At 46.2% G+C, this 24,489-nt stretch overlaps 1 protein-coding gene across 1 annotated transcript in view; it reads right to left on the bottom strand.

The window, feature by feature from the left end:
* Positions 1–3,522: 3,522 nt before the first annotated feature.
* gda (guanine deaminase) overlaps positions 3,523–24,489 on the bottom strand; it is a 93,186-nt gene continuing 72,219 nt past the window's right edge. The window contains exons 8-14 of the mRNA XM_070877054.1: positions 23,830–23,937; positions 21,817–21,914; positions 19,405–19,472; positions 6,688–6,834; positions 5,775–5,893; positions 5,643–5,670; positions 3,523–3,608 (exon numbers count right to left, since the gene is read on the bottom strand). Of these exons, the coding sequence (XP_070733155.1) occupies positions 3,523–3,608; positions 5,643–5,670; positions 5,775–5,893; positions 6,688–6,834; positions 19,405–19,472; positions 21,817–21,914; positions 23,830–23,937 (654 nt within the window). The remainder of the gene's footprint in view (positions 3,609–5,642; positions 5,671–5,774; positions 5,894–6,687; positions 6,835–19,404; positions 19,473–21,816; positions 21,915–23,829; positions 23,938–24,489) is intronic.

Below are 24,489 nucleotides of genomic sequence, written 5' to 3'. Positions count from 1 at the left end.
GGGCTCACCAGTGCTGCTTTAAAGACTATGTCTGTAAAGGCTGTAGCACAAAGGGCCACCTCCAGCGAATGTGTAAAAGAAATATGACTCACTGTGTTGATGAAGATGGCCATGAATCCAGTGCGGATTATGAAACGACAGGCAGAGAGGCAGCTCAGCCCCACGATGAGGTATATAGCATGTTTACCTGCACCACCGAGTGTTCCTCATTGAGGATGGAAGTCAAGATAAATGGCGTTCCAGTCTTCATGGAAGTGGACACGGGGGCAAGCGAGTCTAATGAATCAAGAAGCCTTTGAGAGGCTATGGGACAATCCATAGTTGGTCCCGGTTCAGGCAAAGCTGCGCATCTACACTGATGAACTGTGGATTGTTGCAGGTGATAGAGAACGCTACTCGGAAGAAGGTGGATGGAGAAGATCCATTGGAGTTGAGAAGACTTCATCCTTCCAGCGATCGACGTCCTCCACGCTCAGAGGCAAAGCAAGCCCTCACCTGAGGGTGGACCCAGCACCGGAGAGCAGACGAGCACGGCACCCGAGGCACAGACCGCTCAGCACGACTGTGTGGAGAAGATCCAGCTGAGACGACCCGAACGCACCTTCCAGGCTCCAGTGGCAGGACTCCGGAGGAAGAAAATCGGATCCAAAGGTGACTTCCCAGCTTCGGTGGCAGAACCTGGGGAGAAGAGGATCACCGCAGTCGACATCATGGATGGAGGAAAGATGGCGGCAGCCAGACCATGAGGTGCAGCGCTGATGGAGCAACACGTGGCACCAAACAGAGAAGAGGATTGGGGTAAAGCTGGCAAGGCTCCCTTAAAGGAGGCCTGCAATCCACCACACTTAAAGGGACAGTTCCACATTCTCAATCAATGTAAGAGCAACTGTGAGTTTGATATAAAATGTGTAATTGATGATCAGCGTTGTGTAAATGCAATAAGCAAAGAAAAGGCGCGCGATCGCGATCGGAGCTACAGGTTATTTACAATGAGTAATGAAACGTTGTGTGATGTAAGATTTCAACTGCATTCAGTCAATGCAGCGGGCAGACACCCATCGGGAGCACACAGGTCCAGCAAGCTACCCAATGTAGTAGTCTGCGTCCCTGGGATCAGAGTTATGCACCATGGAGTGTGGCCACAAGCAGCTAATACATAAGAGCTGCAGAACAAGTGATCTCAGGAGGGCAATGGCACCAGTATTGATACCCTGCCCCTGATCGGCTCCACCTCTCAGGCACCCGATGGCACCAACCGCCACAAGCCTGAAAGAGCAAACTGTACCAAGACGCAGCCCCCAGACCCTATCGCTACCAAGGCCATACTCTGGAACGAAGGTTCACCTGCAACAGTACTCCCAAATGGGACCGGGACCAGCCAGGATCCCAAATCAAACCACGCCCAGGCAAGCGAGTCAGCAGTTCCATTTGCACTGCTAGACGACTGCTCCTCAGGGATTAGCAGCGACCCAGTGTGCAAGGAAAGGACAGGGAGATCGAAGGCATCTGTGAACCTGCCCGACGCTAGGAGCAACAGCAAAAGCCCCGAGAGCAGGCAACTTGAGCCAACCGGGTTCCCACTGCCAGCACTGGGCACTCCGCCGCCACCAGACTACCTGGACACCATCCAGCAGTTCTGGCACTAGCTTGTCCTCACGCACCTGTGCTGACACCCGTACCGATTCCCAGCACGTATCAAGAATGTATCTCACCAGTCGAATGTACTTGCCTCACAACTGAACCACAAATGTAACGATGTTAATGCAATTTTTTTTTTCTGGACTTGAATGTATATGAATGTAATGAGCCTCTGGCATAATCTATATGTGGGGGTGGAGAGAATGGAGTGGTCATGGACACACACAAACAGAAACCACCAGCACTCTACTGCCAACGAAACACCAACCACTCAGCCAAGATGGAAACGACCCACCAAGGGTCAACCAGATAGAGCTAAGCCCAGAGCACAGTCAATTTGCACTAAAGGCTTGTGGGGGGGGGGGGGTGTAAATGATGTCATGTATCCTACATGGTTACTGCTTGTACTATTACAAGGTGTGCCATCAGAGTCAGGTTACCTATACAGGTGTGCCTGGCCTAGTATAAAAGACAGGCCACCAGGTGTGATCCTCACTCTGGAGTTATCAATAAAAGACTAAGGTCACTACTGTTCAAGTACAACGCACTGCCTGGTGGAGTCATTATCAGAGCATCTAAAGACATAACATATCTGTTCAGAGTTAACTGATCTTACCCAATGCAGTGATCAGAGCACTATGATGGGGCCTATCGGCCCTGGACTAGGGAATTTCAGACTCCTCCTGCTCCCGATCACCATCTGTCAACTTCGACTGAAGTGTGCAAGCGCTGGGAGCAGGATTGGCTGGGGAGTGATTTTGCCCAAACACCTTCTAGTGGCTGGTTTTGAAAAGACAGCCACCTGAAGGCTTGTGGGTGAAAAATCTGTGCTCGAAACTTAAAAAAAAGACAGTCAGGTTGTGCATTCGAACGAGTACAAAGACCCTGCTAACAGCACACAGTCTGACAGACAGCGTTACTGATAACATCAGAATCGGTCAACCAGCAAAAGGAGTATGTTATCTCTGGCCAAACAGAAATTGGACACCAGGCTATCACGAGGAAGAAGCATGTTATGAGGTAAAAGAAGCAAGGACAAAGGAGTGCTCTTTCTCTGGAGCTGAAGAAGGAATCGAAGGAAGATGTTTTTGAGCCGGCCAGGCAAACATTCGGAGCCTACAATTAAGTCGAACTGATCACTCGAGGAAGATTGTTTTATGTACAATTAACTCAAGCGCTTATTTATTGCGAGGCTGGAGCATATTTATTGCGAGGAAAGGATTTTTTTAACTGAATGTATATCAGTTAGTTCACAGCATACTTATTGCAGGGGAAGGCCATTGTATTAGGAAAATTTAGTCTATTGTATTGGAAAAATCAAGTCCATTGTATTGGGGAAAAGTAAAATCTTTGTTGCATCTCAGTGTATTTATAAATCTTGGTGTCTGAAACCTGTAGGAAAAAGTCCTACACACCCCAAAGACCTAAAGATACGTTCTCCTCTTCTGCTCAGGGTAGGGGTTGGCAACTTTGGTTGGACCTGGAGGTTCCATCACATGACCTCCCATCTCCCATTGCTGTGGTCCTGCCATTGGTCCCCTGCAGATAAGGCATGGTCGGGGAAAGCCAACTGGAGTAGAAAAAGAGAAATAACTTGGGAGAAATATGAGGATAAACTTTACGAGTTAACGGACAGCAACACTTTCATGCTTGCTGTCCACCAAATCCAAACTGGGGATATGTACTATTGTTGCATTGAACTCCACACTGAAAGCATTAAGTTATAGGATTTACCATTTATAACCTTAGCCTTACTTCAAAAATAAATCAGTTGAAGAAGGAACAGGACCCGCGATAACAGAGAGCAGAAATGAGGCACCTTTTATAACAGATGTTTCCCATGATTGACAATATTATGCATTAACAGTGCCTTTATGCACAATATTAGGTGCAATTGTTATACTCGGATTTAGGGAAAGGAACCACTTGCTTCCCAGCCACATATACCTCCACCATGTTCCGGTCATCTCCTGAAACAACATCAGTGTAAAATGAATGAAATAAATTTGCATTTTGAAAAACTAAAAATAAATGCTCTTACTGTTTCACCCTGTTTGCAATCTACTGGCACCTCTCCAGTTTCCAATGGCCCCTCATATTGAGTGTCAAGTGCTTCAGAAATCTCTCATCTAGTTTCTTGAAGCACCGAAGATAAATACCAACTACCCCGAGGATTTATTTAGACTGCATTTCCACTTGAGCTCATCCAAACCTTTGCTGCCCGTATCCTAACTCACACCAAATCCCATTCACCCATCACCCCTGTGCTCGCTGACCAACATCAGCTCTTGGTCCGGCAACGCCTCAATTTTAACATTCCCATCCTTGTTTTCAAATCCCTCCATGGCCTCGTCCCTCCCTAGCTCTGTAATTGGATAAATGACTGTGACTAGCACCCCTGCAGCACTCAGCTGAGGCCATTAGAACCTCATTTACCACCGCCGCCCCCCTTCACTCCTGGGGTGAAAACGTCCAATTTCACGTAATTTGGCAAGGCATCTCGCTGAGTGCTAAATTTTCTAAAAGAGAAAAGTTACCGCCCCAAATGGGGCGCTATCGAATTTTGCCCCAATATGTTTTCGTGGTATTGAGGGATATTGACCCTGAACACCGGAGAGAACTCCCCTGCTCTTCTTCGTAATATTGCCATAGGATCTTTTACATCCACCTGAGAGAGCTGATGGGGCCTCAGTTTAATATCTTTTTAAAATACCAGAAAATTAGAGCTGCCTCCTAGTAACTGATCAAGTTGGTGTTGGAAGCTTCTAGCATTCTGCATTTACTGCTGTGCTAAACCCAAGTCCAAAATTGTGGGCTAACTTTAATGGGCTCAAATTTCCCCAACCCCTTTTTCTGGCGCCCTCACCCGAGGTGCGCTGCTTTTGTCTGCCTCCAAGCGCCGAAAATATTCCTCATGATTCTGGCCGCTTCCCTGCCTCTCCTTAGCGGTGGCGTAGTGTGCCCCAGTGGATCTAGGGCGGAGCCAGGTCCCAGCGCTGAAAACAGTGCTGGGACCTCTGCACATGCGCACTAGAGTCTGCGTGCATGTGCAGTAGCTTCTGGCAGGCCGAATCTGTGAGTATGGGCTACAGGCTGTGTGGGAGGGGCCCAAAGCATAATGTTCCTAGCACTGGCCGAATGGGCTCCCTCATCGGCTGCCCACTACGTTCCCTAAGGTAGGACTTCTATTTTTTATTTGTTATTTACTGATTGATTGATTGCTTATTACTTTGGTCTTAGTGCTTTAGGTGCAGGGTTCCTTCTATTTTTTATTTGTTAATTAATTGCTTATTACTTTTTGTGCTTGGTGCAAATGTACTGCTTTGTTTAGTGCTTGGTGCTTTAAATGTATTTATGCTTCTTTAATGTTGTTGTGAAGGTGTTTAGTGCTTTGCAAGGTCACCTTCCCCTCCCACACCCCCTCGATCTCTGGCTGCCTGCGCTGATTTCTTAAGTCACCGCAAGGTTTTTCTGAACGTACAAGAGTGCCCACTTACTCTGGCCTAAGTTAGTTTGGAGTAACTTTTAGCTGGCTAAACTTGCTTAAATGGCCAAAACTGGCATAAGTGGCTGGTAATGCCCCCTTTTGAAAAAAAAACGAAACTAAAAAAAAAACCTAACTCACTTGCACTGGCGCAAATTAAATGGGCAGAATTGCAGCTAAAAAGATACTCCAGAAAAATCAAGTTGCTCCAAAAAAAACGGAACAACTCCTGGGGTAATTTGGGCCCTAAAGTTATCCTTAGCAGTTGAAATCTTCTACTCATTAATAATTGGAAACTAAAATGACCAACAGGTCACATCTACAATCTCTGGAGGCATGCAATATCTGACAATTTCTATCTTAGAAGGTCATCTCTGACCAAACAACCAAGATTATGAACTCTCCATATAGGGATTGCTACAGAGTATTGCATATTAGAACACCAACATGTGGCCAATGTTGGAAATATTATGAGGTTGCTAAGGATTTTGCGAGAGTTGCAATAAAGTTTAGAACTCACCTAAGAACAGGAACTTCTGGAAAATATCCTGGAAAATTAGAAGAGAGAATTTCAGTGACTTTTAGAAACAATGATGATACTGAAAGCATACTTTCCGATCTTTGATTTGAAGTCGATGCACAGTATAATTACCAGCTGAGTGTCCTCAGGAAACACTTCAAAAGGATTACTTGGAACGCTGGTGTTGACCAAGACAGCATCAAAGTCCTTTCCCACCTCAAAGTTCCCAATCAGATTATCAAGGCCCAAAGCTGCAGAAGGCAAAATAATTCTTTATAAAGTATTCATATAATTCATATAAGGGATTACAGTTATGTGGATAGATTGGAGAAGTAAGCGTTGTTCTCATTAGAGCAGAGAAGACTAAGAGGGGATTTGATGGAGGGGCTGGATTTTGCCGGGTCCCATCTGAACGGTGCGGGGGTTCCTGGGAGAAAGCTTGCTGCCCTCACCCTGCACCACTGGAGATAATTCAATCCTGGAGATCAAAGGTCAAGGAATGAGCACATTGGTAGTAAAATCCACACAGTGACTAACCCCGATATCAAACTCTGCACTCAATCTTTTCATCATTCATTAGCTCTCGTGTGTAAACCAAAAAACATAAATGTTTCCTCTTTTCTCTAGAAAAAGGCAGAGAGGTGGCCTGATGGAGGTCTTTAAAATTAAGAAAGAGTTTGATAGGCAGACGTAGAGAAGCTGTTTCCACTTGTGCGGGAGACCAAAACTAGGAGTCATCAATTTAAATATAAATATAAATATAAGATAGTCACTAAAATATCCAATAGGGAATTCAGGAGGAACCCTTTATCCTGTGAGTGGTTAGAATAAGGAACTCGCTACCACAGGGAATGGTTTGGGCAAATAGCACAGATGTATTTAAGGGGAAGCTAGATAAACAGATGAGGGAGAAAGGAAAATGTTGATGGGGTGAGATGAAGTGGGAGGTTTGTGTGGAGTAGTAGGCCTGTGTCATTCTATTATAATTTTCATATTCTGTTAAATTACAGAACGAGCTTTATAAAATGTATTAACAGTTTCCTACCTTGACTGCCACCAAGGGTTGCAAGTCTAAATGCCTCCTTGTATGAAAGCTTTTCATAATCTGAAGATTTTAAGCTCAGAATTTTGGTTGTGTCCATTGCTCCTCGCACAGCATTAAGCATGGAAGGGGAGTAGCCACCAGAAACATCTAAAGTAGATTTTAACAGTTGGTTATCAAAAATAGCTGAAAACTGATGAACTATTTTGACTAAAAACAATACAGATTGAACTGGCACGACCCGGGTGGGTGAGGGAGCGAAACTGTGATCAGGAGTTGTTCAACCAGTTCCCTCCATCACCATCTCCATCCCCGTACGCCCCCGCGCCCCCCACCACCACCACCACCAGGTTACCAACTCTGATTGGTCATATTCCTGGAGGTGTCATCACATGACCTCCTACCTCCAACTGCCCCACCCCTGCACTCTCGTCATTGGTCACTGGACATTCCCATCAGTGCGGTACACTGCCGTGCTAGCCAATGGGAAAGCGAATAGACTTCATTGGTGCAGAAATTGCGGTCGGAGGCTTCCTGTGGGCAGATGCCTCCGACCTGAAAAAAATCTACGAACTTGCCTTGTTCCGGGAGGTTCGGCGACTTACATTCCTGGGCTTCCATGCGAAGGCCTGCGTAGAGGCCCACGTATCCCAGGGAAGTAGGCGTTTTGCACGCGCCCCTGGGATCGTGTGAGCCAGCCCAACCAATCCAAGTAGGGGAATCGCCATTCATACTTATGGTGAGTTCCATATATTCGGAATCACCATAAGTAGGAATGCGAAAACCCTCAAAAATAGACAAACATTTAAAATATTTAACGGTGTGTGGAGTTCTCAGAAACAAGAAAGAAGCAACATTTCCTGTCACTAGCTATATTCCAACCGTCACTACACTTCAAAAGTACTTCATTGGCTTTGGGATGTCCTGAAAGGTGCTATAAAAATGCAAGTCCTTCCTTCCTACCCCTTCTCTTTCTTTGCCCCCCTTTCTTTCCTCTCTTCTTCCACATTCCTCTGAGGCCACAAAGTGCATATGAAGTGAGGCTCAAAATGTTTTTTCCAACTTCAGGGCTTTTGATAAGATCCCAAATGGCAGACTCGTCACGACAGCAAACGCCCATGGGATCCAAGGCAAAGCGGCAAGTTGGATCCAAAATTGGCTCAGAGGCAGGAAGCGGTGGGTAATGATTGATGGATGTTTTTGTGAATGGAAGGCGGTTTCCAATGGGGTTCCGTAGAGCTCAGTACTAGGTACCTCTAGGTGCCTTGCTTTTTGTGGTATATATATCAATGATTTTGCTTGAATGTAAGGGGTATGATTAAAAAGTTTGCAGATGATACTAAATTGATAATGAAGAAAGCTGTAGACTGCAGGAAGATATCAAAGAACTGGTCAGGTGGGCAGAACAGTGGCAAATGGAATTCAATCCAGATAACTGATGTAATGCATTTGGGGAGGCCAAACAAGGCAAGGGAATACACATTAAATGGTACGACACTAAAAAATGTGAAGGAACAAAGGGACCTTGGAGTGCAGGTCCACAGATCCCTGAAGGTAGCAGGCCAGTAGATAAGGTGGTGAAGAAGGCATATGGAATACTTGCCTTTATTAGCCAAAGCATAGAATACAAGAGCAAGGAGGTTATGCTTGAACTGTATAGTTCGGCCACAGCTAAAATACTGCTTGCAGTTCTGGTCACCACATTACAGGAAAGATGTGATTTCACTAGAGAGGGTACAAAGGAGATTTCTGAGGATGTTGCCTGGACTGGAGATTTTTAGCCATGAGGAAAGACTGGATGGCTGGGTTTGTTTTCTTTGAGACAGAGGAGGCTGAAGGGAGACCTAATTGTATAAAATTATGAGGGGCCTAGATGAGTGGATAGGACAGACTTACTTCCCTTAGCAGAGGGGTCAAGAACCAGGGGGCATAGATTTAAAGTAATTGGTAGGAGGTTGAGAGAGGATTTGAGGGGAAATATCTTATAGGGGTCTGGAACGCAGTGCCTGAAAAGGTGGTAGAGGCGGAAACCCTCACCACATTTAAAAATTACCTGGACGTGCATTTGAAGTGCCGTAAACTACAAGGCTACAGAGCAAGAGCTGGAAAGTGAGATTAGGCTGGATAGCTCTTTGTTGGCTGGCATGGACACGATGGGCCGAAATGGCCTCCTTCCATGCTGTAAATTTCTACGATACTATGATTCAGGGGGACCAGCCTGGACTTCACCGGGTGGGGTCCACTTATGCTCTTTGCTAGCCCAGTACGCTTGGACTCAACAGTTGTGCCAATACCGATGAAACACTATGTGAAACTGCTGGGTCATGGCTTTAGGAGTCTCTGCCTCAGCCCGAGCTCCTCCCGGCCTTCCAAGAGATGGGCGGTGGGTTCTCCTCTCGCAGGGCCTCAGATATCTGCACTTTAGAGGCCCAAGTTTCGGGCCGCGCCTGGCCCGACCTGGACGCCCGTTTTTCGCGCCACTAAGTGCGCCTAAAAAAAACTTCCAGATTCTCCGGCTCCCTGCTGGTCCTCTTGAGCCTGGCGCAGCGCAGCACGAGCTGTAGGGGGCGGAGCTAGGTCCCTGCGCTGAAAACATTGCCGGGACCTCTGCACATGCGCGCTACAGTGGGCGCGCATGTGCAGTAGCTCCAGGCGCCCAAAACTGTGTGGGAGGGGCCCGAAGCACGCAGCCCCTAGCCCTGGCCGAATGGCCTCACTGGGGCTGCGTGGATAAGGCTCTTCCCACGCCCAGCTCCTGCTTCCTCCCGACCCGACCTCGACTCCCGCTTCCCCCGCCCCCGGACCGGACACGAACCGTGCTCCCCCCCCCCACCCTCCACCCAACCTGACCTCCCTCTCCCTCCCCCCGACCCGAACCGAACCGACCTCCCTCCCACCACGCCCCCGACCCAAACCGCGTTCCCGACCCGACCCAACCTGACCTCCCTCCCCCGACACGAACCGACCCGCGCCCCCGACCCGTGCTCCCGACTGCCACCCCCCACCCCAGACCCGACCGGCGCTCCCAACCCCGACCCGCGCTCCCAACCCAACGCCACCTACCTGTAAATCTGGTGCTGGGGACGGGCCCTGCCCGAAGTCTTGGGCCGGGCCCGTTCGGCACCCCCCCCTTCTCCTTCTCCTTTCCCCCCCTTTCCCTTCCCCCTTCTCCTCCACTCCCTTCCCCTTCCCCCTTCTCCTTCCCCTCTCCCTTCCCCCTTCCCCTCTCCCCCCCTCCCTTCCCCCTTCCCCTCTCCCCCCCTCCTTCTCCTCTCCCCCTTCCCCTTCCCCATTCTCCTTCTCCCCCTCCCCCCTCCTTCCTCCCCCCTCTCCCCCCTCTCCTTCCCCCCTCCCCCTCTCACTTCCCCCTTCTCCTCTCCCCCCCTCCTTCTCCTTCCCCTCTCCTCTCCCCCCTTCCCCTTCCCTTCACCATTCTCCTTCTCCCTCTCCCCTCCTTCCCCCTCTCCCCCCCTTCTCCTTCCTCCTCTCCCCCCCTTCTCCTTCCTCCTCTCCCCCACTTCTCCTTCCCCCACTCCCCGTCTCCTTCCCCCTCTCCCCCCTTCTCCTTCCCCCTCTCCCCTCCTTCCCCTCTCCCCCCTTCTCCTTCCCCCTCTTCCCCCCTTCTCCTTCCCCCTCTCCTCCTTCCCCCTCTCCCCCCCTCCCCCCTTCTCCTTCCCCCTCTCCCCCCTTCTCCTTCCCCCTCTCCCCCCTTCTCCTTCTCCTTCCCCCTCTCCCACCTCCCCCCTTCTCCTTCCCCTTCCCCCTCTCTCCCCCTTCTCCTTCCCCTTCCCCCTCTCCCCCCCTTCTCCTTCCCCCTCTCCCCCCTCCTCCTTCCCCCTCTCCCCCCTCCCCTCCTCCTTCCCCTCTCCTCTCCCCTTCTCCTTCCCCTCTCCTTCCCCTCTCCTCTCCCCTTCTCCTTCCCCCTCTCCCTTCTTTCACCCTCTCCCCTTCTTCTCCCTCTCCCCTCCTTCCCCCTCTCCCCCCTTCTCCTTCCCCCTCTCCCCCCCTCCCCCTTCCCCCTCTCCCCCCTCCCCCTTTCCCTTCTCCCCCTTCTCCTTCCCCCTCTCCCCCCCTTCTCCTTCCCCCTCTCCCCCCCTCTCCCCCCTTCTCCTTCCCCCTCTCCCCCCCTTCTCCTTTCCCCCTTCTCCTTCTCCTTCTCCTTTCCCCCACTTCTCCTCTCCCCCCTTCTCCTTCTCCTTTCCACCCTTCCCTTCCCTTCCCCCTTCTCCTTCTTCTCTCCCCCCCTTTCCCCTTCTCCTTCTCCTCCTTCCCCTCTCCCCCACCCCTTCTCCTCCCCCTTCCCCCCTCTCCTCCCCCCTTCTCCTTCCCCCTCTCCTCCCCCCCTGTTCCAAAGTGAAACTGTTCTAACTGACTAGAACTGGAGCAAACTAAATGCCGAGAATTTGAATTTCTAAGATACTCCGTTCTACACCAGTTGCTCCAAAAAATCAGGAGCAACTGAGGCCGAAACTTGGGCCCTAGGGTCCTGGTCTAATTTAAGGCCTTGCAGGTATTCTCCCGCTGGAGTCACACAAGGAATGGTTTGTAAGGGTTGAGGATTTTTGGTCCCATACTCTACGACATGATATCATCCTCTCCCCTTTGGAACTACGGTCCTGGGATGGACCCTGATGTGATTTATGGTTTTGAACAGTCCGTTACCTTGGTGAGAAAGTATTGAAACTGATGAGGAATATTTTTCAGTACAATTGCTGCCTTTCCAAATTCAATAAAACAGAAAATAAGCCAATGGGGGAATATTGTTGTCTATAATTTAAGAAAATAAACAAGAATTTTACACATCAAGAAATCCATAACTAAAAAGAGCTGATGGGAAAGATTCTCCTTTAAAGTTTATTACAAGGGAAAAACATTCAACACAACGTCTTAAAAGTCAGTCCTGTTTTATACATAATTCTTCGGGAAGCTGGTTATATACTATCGAGTCCTGTTTAATACAGCAAACTCTCCATTCTGTAACAATTGTAATACATATTGGCCCTGAAATTCCGATGTCCCAGGTCCGTACGAAGTTTCTACGGACCCAGGAAGGCATCGGAAAAGCCGGATTTCAGTGCGCACGTGCTGAAAACCAGCTTTTTCAATCCGTCAAGTTTCTGGCTTGACAGATCATCTGCAGATCTGGAGCGAGGACTCTTGCAGGGCAAGATTTCCGATATTTGCAAATATTTTGCCCTGCAAATGTCCTTTAAAATCTCTCGCATCTGAAAAAGCAGGCGTATAGCCTACTTTTACAGGCGCAAGTGTTTAAAAATACACAAACATTTAAAAATAAAGTTATAAAAACATATATTATTTTTAAAATCCCTCCCCACTACGGTAAGTTTATTTTAAGGCTTAATTAAAAAAACTTTAAAAAAATATTTTCCTGACTTTTTTTTAAAAAAAGAACTTTAATTTAAATTAATGTTAAATATGTAGTTTATTTTCTATTTTTTATTGTGTTTTGGGTGTTTGGGGGATGGGGGGGTGGAGTTTCTCATTCATAGTAATAGGAGTTCCAGACTTATGGAACTCCTATTACTATGAATGAGAATCTATACTTCACCTGATTGGTTGCTGTCTCCAGATCCCGGCCTGCACCCGTCCCCACGTGCACGCGCTGCGACGCACAGTCATGGGAGGCCTCTGGCTCGGAAGTTCCAACAGGCGTAGCAGTAACAGGTAAGTGCGCATCTTTTTTCTCTTTTTCTGTCGTTTGCCCGCAGGAAGAGCTCGAATGAAATTTCAGGGCCATAATGTAACTTCAACAATAGGCTATTAAAGGCACAGGCACCTCTGCATTATTTTGCAGAGTAAATTTGACAAGTTTCTTTTCTTGTCGGTAGCTGGATATTAAAAGATAATGATAACTGGGTCAAAAATCCACAGGAGTATTTATGCTGAATGACATCAGTGCTTCCACCAATGACCCCCGCTGGAGTTCATGGAGTGATCTCATTACCATGCTGATTAGTAGGCCCAGAGCGCAGCTTTTAAAATGGCAGCGTATTCCTGGAGGAGCAGCAGACTTGTAGTGTGTTTTCTTTTGACAGGAACGTCAAACTTTCTTGCCAATGGACTCTTCTCCAGCCCTACAACCCTCAGAGATCTCTGCACTCCTTCAATTCTGGCGTCTTGCGCATTCCCAACTTTTGGCGGCTGTGCCTTCAGCTGCCAAGGCCCTAAGCTCTGCAATTCCCTCATTAAACCTCTCTGCCTCCCTCTTCTCTTTAAGATGCTCCTGAAAACCTACCTCTTTGACCAACCTGTCCTAATATTGTAATAGAGCTCCATCTAGTGGACCCTCATTAAACCTCTCTGCCTCCCTCTCCTCTTTAAGATCTAGTGGACTACTGTGGTAATGCAACTGCTGATGTAAATACAATAAAAAGGTCATGTGTGACAAGTTCCTGTTGAGTCATCTTGTGTATGTGTGCTTAGTGATGTCATAAAAATATATCATATTGGCGATGAAGATAACATAATTGGATTCCCTAGCTCAAATTTTTGTTGGTGGATATTACCGCCAACCAACAGAGCGACTTTGAGAAGTTCTTGGATTTTTAGCTGCAAAACAAAGGTAAATTTCAAGCACACTGTTGACATTGCCAGAATCCAGATGGCCGCGCCCATGGGAATAATAGGGTGAGTTCCATCGCAACAGAGAGACTTTCGGAGTGAATGTGGAGCGGCTAGAAATGTTCTTTGCCGCAAATAGTATCGTCGAAGTCCCTGATGATGAAAACCAGAACTAAGTGATTTTAGAAAGAAAACAGCCTATTATCTTGACTGAAGCAGGCCCCGAGCTGTATGAAACCCTGAAGTATTTGCTTGATCCCGTCAAGCCGAAGAACATGCCACTGATGGAAATTCAGCACTACAGTCCTGAGCCCCTGGAAATTGCTGAAAGTTATCGTTTTGGAACACAAAATCAATTAACTGACGAGAGTATCAATGAATACATTGTAGCTTTAAAGAAGCTATCCATTCACTGTCATTTCGGAAACTTTCAGGGCAGAGCATTGCGTGACCGCTTTGTTTGTGGGATGAAAAATGAAGCAATCAGAAGGAAGTTGTTGACAACCCCAAACTTGACTTTTGATTTAGCTTGTCAGACAGCTATGTCGATGGAAATGGCCGATCAATACTCCCGAGAATTTTGTGCCATTTCCAGTCATCAGATAACTGAGGTGAATCGCCTGCAGGTTAAAAGTAAAAAGCAGTTTGACCCCAAGGTCTGAGCAACTGGTCAAGGTAACAGCGCATTGAAGTTGTGCTATCGGTGCTTGGGATAACACAATGCTCGAAGCTGCCCATATGTAAAGGCAGTGTTTCTACTGCAGGAAAACTGGGCATCTTGCACAGGCATGCCAACTGAAGAGTAAACCGATGTTCAATGCTACAAGTAGAAATCGCCAGGCACTACATACCGTTGAAGAAAAGCAACAGGATGAGGAGGTTCTGGAGCACAAGAGTACCCAACAACAATTCACGATGTATCGTCATCCAAGTAGACATTGCAGGAACAAGGATACCCATGGAAATCGACACTGGTGCATCTGTGAGCCTAGTACCGGAATCGCTATATCTCAACAAGTTGAGTGATTTTCCGATGGACCATTTTCAGCATCAGTACCATTATAGCCATGGAAATGGCCTCCCAGCGTGTGGCAAAGGTTACATGTAAATTTTGCTGAGCTAGAAGGACAACACTTGTTCATTGTGACCCATTTGAAGTGGGTAGAGCTGTTTCCGATGCGGAAAACAACAACAGGTAAAACACTAGATAACTTGCGAAGATTGTTTTCTTCATATGGCCTCCCAGAAGAAAGTGTGTCTGATAATGGGCCGCAATTTTGTTCAGAAGAATTTGCACAGTTCATGAGCAGAAATGGTGTGAAACATACCAAAGTTCCACCATACTACCCTGCTTCAAATGGTGCAGCAGAGCGCACAGTACAAATTGTAAAACGTGCCCTCATCAAGCAAATGTTGGATCCAAATTCAAAGAAATGGCAGTTGTCGTTGGACCACAAATTGGCAAATTTTCCAATTACTTATCGTAATACTCCTCAGAAAACTACTGGTAGAACACCAGCAGAGTTGTTTCTCAAATGACAGCCATGAACCAGGTTCTCTTTGTTAAAACCAAACTTGGCACAGCCAGTAGAAGAGAAACAATTAAGACAGAAAGAGAGTCACGATAGAGATAGAGTAAGAGAGAGAGAGGGAAGTGTGAAATTGAATCAGAAGGTTAGAGTGAAGAACCATCACCATAAATAGTTAAGGAGTGGTTATCAGGAAGAGTAATGAAGTTATGTGGCCTTGCACATATTTGGTCAAGATGTTTGATCATGGAAAGGTTAAGTTTGTTCACATTGATCATATTTTACCTACAGATGTGGAAGGAGTTGAAAGTTAGAATGATTTGATTATTTTTGATGAGTCAGATAGTCTTGTTACAAGTAGATTACAAGTAGCAAATCCTACATCAGATGTACGAGAAACAAGTCTAAGAGAAAGTCAGAATTTAAGTCTGAGTCCGAGTCAGGCAGACAAACAGTCTGAATTTGTAGAGAGTCCAAATGGAGATCAAGGGTTGCCCTTGGAGAAAAACTTTCCTCAGGCTCAGCCTAGAATGAGTCTAGGTTCGACACCAAGTTTGGAAAGTTCTGTTCAAGGTATCCTCTTCGAAACAGAAAACCAGTGGTTAAGTTTGATTTGTAAATATGGGAAAATAAGTCCGTATCTTTTGTGTGTACCATGCACGTTATTTATGATTATTTTGTTATGATTACTTCATTAATGACGGAAAGGTGTAATAGAGCTCCACCTAATGGACTACTGCTCCACCTAGTGGACTACTGTGGTAATGCAACTGCTGATGTAAATAAAATAAAAGGGTCACGCATGATAACAATGTAGAACTATCTTCTGTATGTGTGCTTAGAGATGTCAAAAAGAATATATCACAAATATCTCATGTGGCCCGGTTTCAAATTTTGTTTCATAATCACTCCTCTGGAGCACCTTGGGCCATTTTACTATGTTAAAGGTGCTATAAAAATGCAATTTGTTGTTGTTACATCAGCTGTTAGCTCACACCTGGGAGATATCCTTCAGATGCTTGTCTCCACCACTCTGCCCATGAACATTTGTGCTCCAGCCAGGAGGGCGCTAAGCACCTCGAGTCTCATCGCCAAGAGCATGCAGAAAACAAGGGCAGGCAGCGGAAGGAGCATGCGGCAAACCAGACTCCCCAACTACCCTTTCCTTCAACGACTGTCTGTCCCACCTGCGACGGAGACTGTAATTCCCATATTGGACTGTTCAATCACCTGAGAACTCACTTTTGGAGTGGAAGCAAGTTTTCCTCAATTTCAAGGAACTGTCTATGATGATGATGACCACCAGCGGCCCTTCCCCCTAGCTCTCAATGTCATCCCTTACCACCCGCCTCCTCCATCCCGTGCACCAGCCCAGAGACTGTCTTCCACGGGATCAGGATTGTGGTGCTGTGGCACAATGTCCCAATTCAAATCGGGTCCTCTTTCTCATCAAAAACATGGACTACTGCGCAGGAGATCCTGGGGTACGGACTTGAGCACGCTCTGCGTTCTAGCTTTCAGACCCTTGGGGCTCCTTTGCAAGGAGAGTAGGGGGCACTTACAATTACAATAGAGTGAGGAGCTCCAAGGAAATTCTGGACCCATGTGTGGTAAATGCATGGAACCCTAACATAGAAACATAGAAAATAGGTGCAGGAGTAGGCCATTCGGCTCTTCTAGCCTGCACCGCCATTCAATGAGTTCATGGCTGAACATGCAACTTCAGTACCCGATTCCTGCTTTCTCGCCATACCCCTTGATCCCCCTAGTAATAAGGACTTCATCTAACTCCTTTTTGAATATATTTAGTGAATTGGCCACAGGTTCACCACTCTCTGGGTGAAGAAGTTTCTCCTCATCTCGGTCCTAAATGGCTTACCCCTTATCCTTAGACTGTGACCCCTGGTTCTGGACTTCCCCAACATTGGGAATATTCTTCCTGCATCTAACCTGTCTAAACCCGTCAGAATTTTAAACGTTTCTATGAGGTCCCCTCTCATTCTTCTGAACTCCAGTGAATACAAGCCAGTTGATCCAGTCTTTCTTGAAAGGTCAGTCCCGCCATTCCGGGAATCAGTCTGGTGAACCTTCGCTGCATTCCCTCAATAGCAAGAATGTCCTTCCTCAAGTTAGGAGACCAAAACTGTACACAATACTCCAGGTGTGGCCTCACCAAGGCCCTGTACAACTGTAGTAACACCTCCCTGCCCCTGTACTCAAATCCCCTCGCTATGAAGGCCAACATGCCATTTGCTTTCTTAACCGCCTGCTGTACCTGCATGCCAACCTTCAATGACTGATGTACCATGACACCCAGGTCTCGTTGCACCTCCCCTTTTCCTAATCTGTCACCATTCAGATAATAGTCTGTCTCCCTGTTTTTACCACCAAAATGGATAACCTCACATTTATCCACATTATACTTCATCTGCCATGCATTTGCCCACTCACCTAACCTATCCAAGTCATTCTGCAGCCTCATAGCATCTCCTCACAGCTCACACTGCCACCCAACTTAGTGTCATCCGCAAATTTGGAGATACTACATTTAATCCCCTCGTCTAAATCATTAATGTACAATGTAAACAGCTGGGGCCCAGCACAGAACCTTGCGGTACCCCACTATTCACTGCCTGCCATTCTGAAAAGTACCCATTTACTCCTACTCTTTGCTTCCTGTCTGACAACCAGTTCTCAATCCATGTCAGCACATTACCTCCAATCCCATGTGCTTTAACTTTGCACATTAATCTCTTGTGTGGGACTTTGTCGAAAGCCTTCTGAAAGTCCAAATATACCACATCACCTGGTTTTCCCTTGTCCACTCTACTGGAAACATCCTCAAAAAATTCCAGAAGATTTGTCAAGCATGGTTTCCCTTTCACAAATCCATGCTGACTTGGACCTATCATGTCACCTCTTTCCAAATGCGCTGCTATGACATCCTTAATAATTGATTCCATCATTTTACCCACTACTGAGGTCAGGCTGACCGGTCTATAATTCCCTGTTTTCTCTCTCCCTCCTTTTTTAAAAAGTGGGGTTACATTGGCTACCCTCCACTCCATAGGAACTGATCCAGAGTCAATGGAATGCTGGAAAATGTTCCCCGTTATGACTTCCCCTGATTCTGACTGCAGGGGACCTACGTTTGTCTTTACTAACCTCTTTCTCTTTACATATCTATAGAAACTTTTGCAATTCGTCTTAATGTTCCCTGCAAGCTTCTTCTCGTACTCCATTTTCCCTGCCCTAATCAAACCCTTTGTCCTCCTTTGCTGAGTTCTAAATTTCTCCCAGTCCCCGGGTTCGCTGCTATTTCTGGCCAATTTTTATGCCACTTCCTTGGCTTTAATACTATCCCTGATTTCCCTTGATAGCCACGGTTGAGCCACCTTCCCTTTTTTATTTTTACACCAGACAGGAATGTACAATTGTTGTAGTTCATCCATGCAGTCTCTAAATGTCTGCCATTGCCCATCCACAGTCAAACCCTTAAGTATCATTCGCCAATCTATCCTAGCCAATTCATGCCTCATACCTTCAAAGTTACCCTTCTTTAAGTTCTGGACTATGGTCTCTGAATTAACTGTTTCATTCTCCATCCTAATGCAGAATTCCACCATATTATGGTCACTCTTCCCCAAGGGACCTCGCACAATAAGATTGCTAATTAATCCTCTCTCATTACACAACACCCAGTCTAAGATGGCCTCCCCCCTAGTTGGTTCCTCGACATATTGGTCCAGAAAACCATCCCTTATGCACTCCAGGAAATCCTCCTCCACCGTATTGCTTCCAGTTTGGTTAGCCCAATCTATGTGCATATTAAAGTCACCCATTATAACTGCTGCACCTTTATTGCATGCACCCCTAATTTCCTGTTTGATGCCCTCCCCAACATCACTACTACTGTTTGGAGGTCTGTACACAACTCCCACTAACGTTTTTTGCCCTTTGGTGTTCTGCAGCTCTACCCATATAGATTCCACATCATCCAAGCTAATGTCCTTCTTAACTATTGCATCAATCTCCTCCTTAACCAGCAATGCTACCCCACCTCCTTTTCCTTTTATTCTATCCTTCCTGAATGTTGAATACCTCTGGATGTTGAGTTCCCAGCCCTGATCATCCTGGAGCCACATCTCTGTAATCCCAATCACATCATATTTGTTAACATCTATTTGCACAGTTAATTTATCCATCTTATTACGGATACTCCTTGCATTAAGACACAAAGCCTTCAGGCTTGTTTTTTTAACACCCTTTGTCCTTTTAGAATTTTGCTGTACAGTGGCCCTTTTTGTTCTTTGCCTTGGGTTTCTCTGCCCTCCACTTTTCCTCATCTCCTTTTTGTCTTTTGCTTTTGTCTCCTTTTTGTTTCCCTCTGTCTCCCTGCATTGGTTCCCATCCCCCTGCCATATTAGTTTAACTCCTCCCCAACAGCACGAGCAAACACTCCCCCTCGGACATTGGTTCCGGTCCTGCCCAAGGCTGATATGGGCAGGAGCGGGCAAGAAAAATAGAATGTGGATAATAAAATAACTCAGTATCTCAGCCCACTTTATTAAGAAGCAACATTCTCACAAAAACATGAGTTTTTACTTACCAGTTCCCAGTCCTACGTTTACTTTATGATTCAGAGCATTGCGAACATCAAATAAGCCACTGCATAATCTAAAAAGATTTAAAAAAAAGAGATTATATATCAATGTTCCTGATGGACCAATATTAGCCGAGGCATAGAATATAAAAGCAGGAAAGTTATGCTAGAATGGTATACAACACTTGTTAGACCACAGCTAGAATACTGTGTGCAGTTCTGGTCATCAAATTACAGGAAAGATGTGATTGCATTAGAGAGGGTGCAGGGGAGATTTACAAGGATGTTGCCAGGACTGGAAAATGTTAGCTATGAGGAAAGATTGGATAGGCTGGAGTTGTTTTCTTTGGAACAGAGGAGGCTGAGGGGAGATTTAATTGAGGTGTATAAAATTATGAGGGGCCTAGATCATCATCATCATCATCAGAGACAGTCCCTCGAACGAGGATGACTTGCTTCCACATGGGTTCACAGATGTTTCAATGAAGGACCCGATATTCCAATTGAGGGGATGGAAGATGCCTGTGTGTGGATTTTTTTATTAACGTGTGGTGACTGTTGCAAGGATTAACCAGGACGACTGGAGACCTGCTCTGCTGCACGTATCTAGATGAGGGGCTTAGATAGAGTGGATAGGAAATACCTGTTTCTCTTAGCAGAGGGGTCAATAACCAGGGGGCATGGATTTAAAATAGTTGGTAGAAGGGGAGATGAGGAAAAAAAAAAAAAAATTCATCCAGAGAGTGGTGGGGATCTGGATCTCACTGCCTGCAAGGATGGTAGAGGCAGATACCCTCATCTCATTTGACGAATACTTGGGTGTGCACTTAAAGAGCTATGATCTACAGGGCTACGGACCCAGTGCTGGAAGGTAGGATTAGGCTGGGTAACTTTTTCAACTGACATGGAAATGATGGGCTGAATGGCCTTCTTCTGGGTTGTAATTTTCTATGATTCTAAGTTCGACTTGCACACAAATTTGACTGCAAGCTTCCAATGGGCTTCTGCTAGTCAGCACTAAAGTTGGAGCCATAATTTTACGGTGCATGCATTTTCATATGCCCTTTACACCTGCACTTCTCACCAATCCCCCATTATCCCAGGTCTTTACTACATCTTCTTTTGACACTCAGTTTGGGCAAATGCCCCTATTCAGCAGCTGTACCAAATGCCTCATTCTTACCCTGGATCAAGGATTCAACCTGTGAAAACGGGCAACGGTATGATATGTCAGAAGGTTAAAGGAAGTATAATTGTAATATAAGAAAGTCACCAATAAATGCAATAGGGAATTCGAGAAATTTCTTTATCCAGAGAATGGTGAGAATGTGGAACTCACTACCACAGGGAGAGTTCAGGCAAATAGCATAGATGCATTTAAGGGGAAGCTAGATAATCACATGAGGGAGAAGGGAATAGAAGAAGGATATGCTGATAGGGTGAGATGAAGTAGAGTGGGAGGAGGCTCGTGTGGAGCATATACACCGGCACGGAACGGTTGGGCCAAATGGCCTGTTTCTGTGCTGTGAATTTCTGTCATTCTATATAAAAAGATGCAGTAAGTATCCTTTATAAGGGAGCCAAAAATGTTCCTAATAGTTTTAAAATCTTTGCGGATGCAGGCCTGGGTCCCTAGTTGGGTTGCCTAGCCATCGAGGGTCCGGGGGTGTGTGGGGGGGTTGGGGAGGGAGGCTGGTATATCTACTGGTGGTGGGGTCCCAAAGAGGGAACGATGGGAATTCCTGGTCTGAGAATCCCCTGCACCAGCAAAGCACCCCTGACACTAGGAACCATGTAGAGGCTCCACCTAAAAGGCCCCACGGAAACGTGCCGGGAAAGCTGGAACCTGACCTATCCGAGTCTAATTTTCAGCATGTCTGCCACTGAAAAAAGGAAAAATCTTGCATTTCTATAGCATGTTTCACAACCTCAGGATGTTCCAAAGCAATTTGCAGCCAATTAAGTACTTTTGAAGTGTTATCACTATTGTAATGTATGCAAACATGGCAGCTAATTCGCTAATTTGCGCACACAAGGCCCCACAAACAGCAATGTGATCATCTGTTTTTTTTTTAAAGTGATGTTGGTTGAGAGATAAATATTGGCCAGAACACCGGGGATAACTCCTCTGCTCTTCTTTGAATAGTGCCGTGGGATCTTTTACATCCACCTGAGAGGGCAGTCGGGCCTCAGTTTAATGTCTCACCCGAAAGACAGCACATCCGACAGTGCAGCGCTCGCTCAGCACTGCACTGGGAGTGTAGGCCTGGAGTTTGTGCTCAAGTCTCTGGAATGGGACTTGAACTCACAACTTTCTGAGTCAGAGGAGAGAATGCTACCCATTAAGCCAAAACTTACAGTGAGGTGCAGTGCAGGTTTATGACCGTGGTGTATTTATTTCAGTCATTGCATACTTACGAGATGTTTGAATTGGGACAGTGTGAGATGGCTGCTCCTTTTTTGTGGAAGAGTTTCAGCTCTTCGTCAGAGAGGTACACTCCATGTGCCATGATTGTCTGTGTAAAAACATTGTTCACGGGAACCAGTTAATGTCGAAATGCTCATTTAAAATACGTACAGATATGGCAGGAGATATCCAGACAAAAGGGTAAGTAAAGGATCAGAGAGACTCGGAGTGGTAAAAAGGATTTGCAGATAATTGGAGAGAAGGAGCGTGCAAGAAGGATAGGGAGAGAGGGAAGCGAGCTTAAAGTGGCATCTATCTTTCTACAATGTTGTAACATAAATTACAGGGCCATGGGGAAAGAGCAGGGGAGTGGGACTAATTGGATAGCTTTTTCAAAGAGCTGGCATCGGCACAATGGGCCAAATGGCCTCCTTCTGAGCTGTATCATTCTATGATTCCATGATACTAACAATGGCAGACAGGAAAATACCTTCTTCTCCATCCAGTCTGTCCCACACAATCGTGATGCTTTGTCTATCACAATATATACACTCCTCATCCCATCCAAAAACCATGTGATCTCCCGGGAGAGGCAAAATAAGCTAAAAACTCAGGCTAATTTGAGGAAATTTCCTCTCTGATCCGCCTAGATGATCAAAACTAGTCCAGAAGATCACTTTGGCCGTGAATTCATTGAAGTATCTAACCTTTTGTACGAGGTCATCTCTGCCCCAGCAAGAAATAGGTGCAGCTCTTGATTCAATAGTAAACATAGTAAAACAAGACAAACAGAAGAATGGAGAGAAAGACAGAGAATCATGAAGAGCACAAAAAGCAGAGACTGGAAAGACGGAGGCGCAACTTAAAATCAAATTGCCCATGAGCAATGCCACAGGAAATCAACTAGTGTCATTGGAAATATTGTTCATCTCGTTGGTTATGAATAGTGTAAACAACGTGAAACCCAACACAGGTCCTTATTAGAACTTGATTACTTACAGATGCGCTGTTTTACCGAATGGAAATTGGCTCCAAATTTTCTCTCTTGTTCCAACACTCTATTCCGGAGTGAACAAGGCATAATCTGGGGCCTAGGCCTCACGACCTTTTGCTCCTCATCAACATTTGCACCAGATTGGGGTGGGGGTGGGGGCGCGGGGCAGCTGCATAATACACCCGCCCACACAGGAGCTTATTTACTCTACGGCAGTGCCCCACAGCGAGTTTCTTCTTCCCCACTCGAGGCCGGTGCCCCAGTGAAAGACAAAATTAAAAAAGACTTGCATTTATAGAACGCCTTTCACAACCCCAGGATGTCCCAAAATGTTTTACAGTCAATTAAGCACTTTTAAAATGTAGTCACTGCTGTAAATGTAAGAAACACAGCAGCCAATTTTGCGTACAGTGAGATTCCACAAATAGCAATGCGATAATGACCAGATAATCTGTGTTTTTAGTGATGTTGATTGAGGACACTGGGGTGAACGCCCCTTCCCTTCTTCAAAATGTTGTGATGGGATCTTTTACGTTCACCCGAGAGGGTTGACGGGACCTAGCTTTAATGTCTCATCCAAAAGACGGCACCTCCAACAGTGCAGGATGCCCTCAGTGTCACTGGGAGTGTCAGCCGAGATTTTGTGCTCAAGTCTCTGGAGTCGGGCTTGAATCCACAACCTTCTGAGTCAGAGGCACGAGTGATACCCACCAATGTTCACTGTAAATTTTTGGGGGCCACACTGCCCCTTTAACGGGCTGCACAGCCCATTCAAAATAGCGCACATGCGTGGTTTTTCTATTTAAAGGACTCTGGAGCGTTGCACGTCCGCACAGCTTAAAAGGGAACATTGCTGGTCACGGAGCCACGGCTGACATCTAACTAGCAGCAATGGCTGGGAATGGCCACGTCTGGCTTCTGGCTGAATTGGCATTCAGGCTGAGAGCGCACACGCAGGAAGGATCACGGATTCTCGGGGGGTCGCTTTTTTAAAATAATATTTCAAAAAAATTGTGCATTGAGTACTGACCTTATCAGTCAGAAGACCATGGGTGTCGTAAACTTCAGAATAATCCTTGCATTTCGGAAACATTTTTTTCACAGCGTCCACCTCGGGACGTGACTCACTTATGTGACTCTGTTAATGAAAGAACAACAAGCCTATTTGTGTCTTGACAATATCTATTTGCCCTGCAATGCAAGTTTTCAGCCTCTGAAGTGGTACAGGTGTCTGTTGCAAAGTTGGTGCGTGTTTTAAAACCTCACTTTAAAAAGTGATACAATATTTGCAAAACTTTTTTGGGGTGTTTGATTATAATTGACGCAGTGACGTGAATCGTGCTGGAACTGATCATTGTATCACCTGCCAGAAGACACAAACTCGTAACAGGCAAATGTAGGATCAATATCAGGAAGTTAGTCACACAATGAATATCAATGTGTGGAATAGACTCCTGGGTTGAGGAGCTATTTAAACAAATCAATTGAATTTTGCAACATGGGGATCTTTAAGGATCTTTCTGAATGGGTGAACTAAGAAAGACTAGCATTTATATAACGCCTTTCACGACCTCAGGACATCCCAAAGTGCTTCACAGCCAATGATGTCCTTTGTGGAGTGTAGTCACTGTTGTAATGTAGGAAACACGGCAGCTAATTTGTGCACAGCAAGCCCCCACAAACAGCAATG

The sequence above is a fragment of the Pristiophorus japonicus genome, chromosome 1, assembly GCF_044704955.1.
Source record: "Pristiophorus japonicus isolate sPriJap1 chromosome 1, sPriJap1.hap1, whole genome shotgun sequence".
NCBI classification, from domain to species: Eukaryota; Metazoa; Chordata; class Chondrichthyes; family Pristiophoridae; genus Pristiophorus; species Pristiophorus japonicus.
This window is presented reverse-complemented; position numbering and strand designations above follow the sequence as displayed.